The sequence below is a fragment of the Vigna umbellata genome, chromosome 8 (assembly GCF_029865625.1).
Source record: "Vigna umbellata cultivar VRB3 chromosome 8, Vumbellata_1.0, whole genome shotgun sequence".
NCBI classification, from domain to species: domain Eukaryota; kingdom Viridiplantae; phylum Streptophyta; class Magnoliopsida; order Fabales; family Fabaceae; genus Vigna; species Vigna umbellata.
In genome coordinates this window covers 46,870,149-46,878,244 of record NC_142172.1, presented here as the reverse complement: position 1 = coordinate 46,878,244, position 8,096 = coordinate 46,870,149, and the positions used below count along the sequence as shown (strand labels likewise).

Sequence of the window (8,096 nt, the reverse complement as noted above, 5' to 3'; positions counted from 1 at the left end):
AATATTTTTTATAAATATATTAAAACGGATGTGCCACATCCGTTGAATTTTTTTAGTTTTTAGTTTTTTTATTTTTTTAATTTTAAATTAATATATTAATATTATTTAATTATTTTAAAATTATTACTTAATTATTTATAAATTAATTTTATTTTATTTAATAAAATAATTATTATTAATTTTAAATTATTATTTAAATAATTAACGGATGTGGCCACATCCGTTGAATTAGTTTCTTTTTTAGTTTTTAGTTTTTTAATTTTTTATATTTTAAATTAATATATAAATATTATTAATTTTTTTTAAAATTATTAATTAATTATTTATAAATTAATTTTATTTTATTTAATAAAATAATTATTATTAATTTAATTTATATATTATTATTTAAATAATAAATAAAATACTTTTTAAAAATCTTTTAAACGGACGTGGCACATTCGTTAACGGATATGGCTACATCGTTGAAGTTTTTTTTTTTAAATAAAAATAATAAACTAAAATATAAAATATAAAATATGTAAACGGATGTCAACATCCGTTGAAGGTGAAACGAATGTTGAAATCCGTTTTATAGAAGAACAAATTAGGTATGGAATGGTGCAGAGAGCGCTTGGTGGTGGTGGAGGGAGCAACTCTCTTCAAAGGAAGCCGAACACTTAGGCCCAAATTTGTTCATAAAAAAAAACGGGTCTTGCTCCCTCCACCAGCACACCTTTCTCCCTCCACCTCCCCTTTACTATTTTGTCCCTCAATAAAATTTTATTTTTAGGGTTATTATTTTTTAATTTTACCCTTTCACAACCTATTTCACTAATAACCTATTCTAGTCTCACAACCTATTTCACTAATAACCTATTCTAGTATCACAACCTATTTCACTAATAACCTATTCTAGTCTCGTACATGAGTAAAATATTTTTCTTTCATTTTAACATTATATTTCTTCCTCTATTTCTTTCGTCGTTGTGAGATACTACAAGTTACAAAGGTTGGTGGTGGTGGAAAGAATTACCAAGCAATCTTCCTCTCCCTCTCGTGGTGTAGTGTCGCTCTCATGGTACAGTGCGTGTTGTGCTTCCTCATATTCGAATAAACCTTGAAATAAAACCCTAAAATAAAAAACGTAAACGGATGTCAACATCCTTCAACGGATGTCAACATCCTTCAACGGATGTCAACATCCTTCAACGGATGTCAACATCCGTTTAAGGAAAAACGGATGTCGACATCCGTTTTACCTTAAACGGATGTTGACATCCGTTGAAGATGTCACTTCAATTTAAAGGTTACGTTTCTTATTTTAGAGTTTATTTTATTAGGGGACATCCATTGAAGGATGTCACCTTCGTTGATGTATACTTCCTCACGCTGGTTGATGCTCTGGACGCTCCTCAATGTTCCTTCACACCACGGCGGTGACGCTCCTTCACACCACGGTGGCAATAGAAGCTTTCAAACAAAAAAAAATTGGAAAGAAAAAGGAATGAAAGTGCGGGAGGTGGGGAGGTGAAACGAAAATGGGGAAAGGGAAAGAGAGTTCCCTGGGTGGGTGTTGGGAAAGTAAAATTAGGGTTTCAAATTATTTAAAATAGGGTAAAAGTAAAAATCGTTTTAACTTAAAGATATAATTGTATTTAAAATAATGTGGGGAGATGGAGGAAGCATAGGGTGGTGGTGGAGGGAGCAACACACAAAAAAAACCTAACACAAAAACTTCTGAACTCAAAATAACCCAACCCAACTAAATAAAATATTGGGCCCTGAACTAGCTTAACTTTAAAAAAAAATATTGACAATGGTAATAATCATAATAGATATATGTGAATAAAATTTCTAATGAACAATAAATTTACATTTTCGATGGATATTTATTAATAACATATAAATATTTGAATTACTCATGCATAAGTATTTCAATTATTGGTTTGTTTATTGGCCTAATAGAATTATTATAATATTAATTCATGAATATTCGTTACCGTTGCTTGCATCATTTTCATTGTTTGCACGAGAGTTGGAGCTGCGCATTTTAGGTAAAAGTTTTATATTAAAATCTCACAGTTAGAATGACTCCAAAAAAGAGTGTCCAAACTACAAAACCACTCTAGTTAATTCCAGCAAATAAAGAAATTGATGAACATATATTAGAAGAACCAGAGCAGAGGCCAAATATTCTGTTCATAAAATCAAATAATATATGTTTTGAAACAGATGCGTGGTTGGTAAAAGCAATTATAGATTCATTTGAATTGTGAAGAGGTTATTATGAAGGTGGGTGCATAAAATTTTAAATGATCCAATTCGATCATATAAGTTGTCTATTTAAAAAAAAAGTAGTTCCACTCATAAGAATCTTATTTTTTTTTTAAACGTCACTTTCAAAGGCATGGAATAAACGTATTTGTTTAAATATTTATTAGCAACATGTATTAAAATAATGTTGTAGGGATAACTTTAGTCATAAAATGAAAAAGAAAAAGAAAACAACTTATAGTATAATTAAATTTACTTTAAGTACTCAAATTTTATAGAATTGTTCTTTTTTAGCCTATTTAAAAGTTCAGTTTCCTTGATAAACATTTATGAAAAATTCATTACTTAGGATAGTAGCGTCTGAATTTATTCCATGACTTTATATGATTACCACATGCTTGGATTTAAAGTGTTGGATGGAGTGGAGTACATATTCTACAAAGAGTCTCTGTATAAGGTAGTTTTAGAAAAACATGAAAGGAAATTCAATTTTGTTGGATACAAAAACCAGTGCAGCCTACAATATAGACTATCGTAGGATGTCTGCTTTAATATTCCAAAAATTTGTGGCACTTTGTTAAAAAGTAAGAAATATGACTCGAATCCAGCCAGATCTTTAATACACACGGCAGACATATTATCATTTTCTTCTCTTGTAATAATAATAAAAAAAAAACACAAGTATAAACTTTAACAGGGTAATTTAATTTTCATGTATTATTATGCACAAACTTTTATAAGGTAGACGAATTTGAATTTGTGTTTCTTTAAGGATTTTTGACAGTTACTTATTCACACTGTCTGTAATTAAAATATTGATATAGAATTTTATAACGAAAACTTGAAGAAAAAAAAAAGTAAAAAAATATTTTATTTGAATCCGAATCCTACATCAAAACATAGTTTATTATTGGTTTATATAACTCTTGAATGACTAATATATGTTTTGTCTGTAAAAGGATGTCTCTCTTTGCATTATCTAAACTTCAAAACTAACAAATCATATCATAACAAAGACAGTTAAAAAGGCAATTAAGTCCGGTTCAAAACAGGTAACTGTTTGACCTGAAATAAAATATATAAACCAGAAACGAAAAGATTAATATTTCAAACTTATTTTTGAAGTGTCTGTTTTGGGCAAGAAAGTCTGCGGTAGATACTAATGGAGCCCCAAAGATACTTGTTGATTTTCTCCTCTGTCTCTGTGTCTATGCTACTTTTCTTGAGAACCAAAAAGACGAAAATAAATCTTTGCAAGGAAGGAGAGCTGCATTTGATCCGTTATAGTAAAAAATTGACTTAAAGATGCAATCTTCGTGATCAGTAACCCTATCCGCCCCAAATCTTTTTCCCACCTATCTATCCAAAAAGTGGTAGCTGATAAAAGGCCTCTCAAAAAGTAGAGCCGAGAGATTAATGCGAATAAGACCTAACAAAATACGAAGCCTTCCGCAAAGAATCTTAATTGTTACATTTTACATGGTAAAACACAAAAAACAAGAAACTAAAAGAGAGGGGTTTCAGTTCCCTTCACCGTTTGGATAAGCCTTTCTCTGCACTTTTAGTTTTCCTCTTACATTTATCATATTATTGTTTCGCCGCTATGCCAAGAAGGACTAGTAAACAAGGCAAGGCAAGGAATGTGAGTAACTGAGCCACGCAGAATAGAATTGAAAAACCAAGACGAAAGGGAGACAGACAAACCATGAAACTATGTCTCTCTCTCACACACTCTCTCTCATAAATTTACTCACACACTGAAATTTCTTTCTTCCTTAATAAACAAATAAACTCATAACCCCATCCACAAAGCAACTTAATTTTCCCATCCTAGAATAATTACCCGACCATTACCACTATTATAAAACCAGTTATGATAAAACCCCTTCCCATTTCCCAAAATTTTTGAGCTTCCATAAGTAATTGTGCATTCAAGAAGAAGCACCCAAAACCAAAACCAAGCATCATTTTACAGCAACAAAACCAAACCAAACCATACCCATCGTCATAATTGTTCCTTGAAAGAAGAATGCTCCCAATCACCTGCATTCTTTTAATGTGCCTTCTAAGTTCTTTCTCACCTCCAATTGAAGCTCTCCTCAACCTCACCGTCTTACTCCACCAACACCCTCACCCAGAAGCCATAGTCCACGAACTTCAACGGTAAACAATATTTCCTCTGTCCAACAACCCACATTACGTACTTCTACTTCTCCCTCCTCTCAAACATTAAAAATTTCGCTACTTTCTCTTTTCGTGATGCAGGAAGGTCAATGTCTCGTTGTGGAGAAGGCAAACACTGTCCAAGGACCAACAACCCGCGTGTCTCACCGGAAATCCAATCGACGACTGCTGGCGCTGCGACCCCAACTGGGCGGCCAACCGGCAGAAGCTGGCGGAGTGCGGCGTCGGGTTTGGCAAAGACGCCATGGGCGGAAAGGGCGGGCAGATCTACGTGGTCACGGATTCGTCGGACCGCGACCCAGCCAACCCTGTCCCCGGCACGCTCCGGCACGCCGTCATCCAAGACGAACCTCTCTGGATCGTGTTCGCTGCGGACATGACCATTAACCTGAAGCACGAGCTCATCTTCAACAGCTTCAAAACCGTCGACGGCCGCGGCGCTAACGTCCACGTCACGGGCCACGGCTGTATCACTCTCCAGTACGTCTCCAACGTCATCATTCACAACATCCACGTCCACCACTGCACACCCTCTGGGAACACGAACATACGCGCCAGTCCAACGCACGTGGGTTGGAGGGGAAGATCGGACGGCGACGGCATCTCCATCTTCGGCTCCCGAAAGATCTGGATCGACCACTGCTCACTCTCTTACTGCACGGACGGCCTGATCGACGCCATAATGGGTTCCACTGCAATTACTATTTCCAACAACCACTTCGCCCACCACGACGAGGTGATGCTCTTGGGACACAACGATAAGTACTCCCCCGACCGTGGCATGCAGGTCACCATCGCGTTCAATCACTTCGGCGAGGGTTTGGTGCAGCGCATGCCACGTTGCAGGCTCGGCTACATCCACGTCGTCAACAACGATTTCACCCAGTGGCAGATGTATGCCATCGGCGGTAGCGCTAACCCCACCATCAACAGCCAGGGTAACCGTTACACCGCCCCCTCCGACGCGGATGCCAAAGAGGTACATTTAATCAACTTTTTATTTATTCATTATTTCACTCTTTTTACTTTTATTATTATTATATTAATATCAATAATCTCATCCCTTCTCAATACTGTTTTTGGAAATGGGAACCACCGGCTGCATAATAATGTCATGTGTGTGGCCACTGTGTTGGTTTCTCTTTTTTTAAATCTTTCTTTGACTCTTGTTTGGAACGAATATATGCTTGCTGGAGGAATATTGCAGTCGCGTGGGTGGCGCGTGGGAGTGGTTTTGCAAGGGATGTGAGAAATGAATTGAGGGTTGGTTTGTGTTTGAAATGGCAGGTGACGAAGCGCGTGGATACAGACGACAGAGAGTGGAGTGGGTGGAATTGGAGAACGGAAGGGGACATAATGGTAAATGGAGCATTTTTTGTACCATCGGGTGCAGGGCTCAGTGCACAGTATGCAGAGGCCACCAGTGTGCAACCCAAATCCGCCGTGCAAATTGACCAGCTCACCATGTATTCCGGTGTATTCGGTGATCCCAGGTATTGTTATTATAAAATCATTATATTACCTTTTAATTTTATTTATTATTATTATAATTATATTCTCATTCGCTTATTATTATTATTATTTTATTATTATTATTCCCTTTTATACCGAGTTCTCTGAGGGAATAATCTGCCCCTACAACGGACATTACCTGTCTCCTTAACTGTCCTTAGAAAGGGTATTGGTGTGGGAAAGGGTTTCTTGGAAGAAGTAAATGACGGGAATGCCCCTTACTGTGTGTGGCCCACATGGGTTCCTTTAAAAATGTTAAAAGGACGCCTTGCAGCAGATTGCCAACTGTGCTGCACAAGTTGTTGGGTAGGGATTCTGATTGGGTGTGAAAAGCTGTGTGGAATATTGTAAAATGTTTTTTACGTGCTTCCGCTTTCACGGCTTGTTTCCAAAACCTGGGTTTATGCTAAAACTCACTTTACAGGTTTAGGTGTATGAGAGTAGTAATTGGACTTTTATGTTATAGGATTAATGCGATATTGGGATTAGCAACGGTGATTAATAATTAACTAAATCGGGGGAAAAGTGGAGGCTTTTTGGGCCGTGCACGTGATCGTGAGGTCATCGGGAAAGGAGAATCTCTGCCTCATGGCCCAACAGGCTAACAGTCCTCGTTACAGTTCATTTGTCCTCATTCATTTCCTTCACCTTTTCCTTCCAAAGTTCACCATGCACCATATTTTATTAAAGATTCCTTTTTTTTTTCTTGGAGATTTTGAAAGCAGAAAAGTTTTTTGCTATGAAAGGGGAGAGCAAGGGAAAACTAGGGTTGGGAGGTCGAGGGAGATGTTTTTGGTGAAATTATATTAGTTTTTTTGGTGCTTTCCAGCAAGTAGAGATGGGACCCTTCCATAGTATAATAACGTGTTTTGGAGCCGTTTTGTGATTGGACACGTACCAGTCAGAAAACACTCATGAAACCAGCTTCTGGTTCATAATTGGGAAAAAGACTCTCTCTAGCCTCTATTCATGGATTATTTCAGTGTAACTCTGGAATTGTCAATGCCTATTGCCACTTCTTTTTTACACTTACCAGCTACCCCTACTCTCCCTATGACACATATCACTTTTCAAACATTTATGAAAAAGATAAAGACTTAATTGATTAGAAAAAGTATAAAGATAAAACAAATTAAAAACTTAAATATAAAGATTAAATTACTAATAGGTACCAAAATTCGAAGGAGTCTTTGGCCAATATTCTGGAAATGTGTCACTGATGTGAGTTAGTGGGGGAAGAGAGTGAGAAAATAAGGTATGACACCTCATTTTGTGAAGTGTAGTCAAAACTAATTTATTTGAATTTGTTGAATCTAGTCAGCCATGTTTCTTTACACAACTGCACCTTATCTTCTTCTCCCATCATGACATTGCTCGCATCCTTTTATTTAATGCCGCCTTCACCAGTCACAACACAACAAATTAATTACCTCATATTATTCAACCTTTTCTTCGAGTTGAAGCCAATGAAGATATTTATTTGTCTGTGTCATTCCTTCAATTTGAAGGCAATGGCTTTTCACTTTTGATTGGCTTCTTATTTTCCATGTCTCTAAAAGGTAGCTTTCTTAGTGTTTGATGAATGAATAATTGAACAGGGATAATGGGGATCTGTATCCCGGTTTCAACGGTGGTGGGTCCGTGACCGGAGCGACCAGCAAGGGCAACAGTGCGGCGGGGTCCAGCAGTGACGATGGAGACTTCTTCGGAATGATATTCAGAGGAAGCAGCAGCCGTGCAGCGCCACCGTCATCACCGTCTTTGTCCGTTGCATTTGTTTCAACCTTTTTGTCTCTTGTAATTATTCTGATTTTGGACGCTTCGACCAACCATCCCATTCTATGATCAGAAAAAGAGCGATCGAAGTTTCTACAATTTGTTTTTAAATTTAGAAACTAGGAATCATATACACAGCTCTTCAAAGTTATTATCATATTGAAATCTATATAGAGCTAGTTCCACCACTACCATTCCTCATTGCTTCAAATGTATAGTTTAATGTATTCAAATTTCAATTCACTTTACTTTACCATTCCTCATTCCTCACTTTTCATTTTCTACAAGTCTAACAAATTTTGGTATTATTCTAATTCAATTCACATTTGAAACAATCGTTTTAAATTTCAACACTTTATGATTCTTTT

At 36.6% G+C, this 8,096-nt stretch overlaps 1 protein-coding gene across 1 annotated transcript; it reads left to right on the top strand.

Moving 5' to 3' along the window:
* Positions 1-3,407: 3,407 nt before the first annotated feature.
* On the top strand, positions 3,408-7,984 carry LOC124843196 (putative pectate lyase 18). The gene is made up of 4 exons (XM_047319860.2): positions 3,408-4,419; positions 4,522-5,419; positions 5,728-5,933; positions 7,551-7,984. Exons 1-4 carry the CDS (start codon positions 4,286-4,288, stop codon positions 7,795-7,797), a joined length of 1,485 nt encoding a protein of 494 aa, XP_047175816.1. The 5' UTR covers positions 3,408-4,285; the 3' UTR covers positions 7,798-7,984.
* The last annotated feature ends 112 nt before the right edge of the window (positions 7,985-8,096 follow it).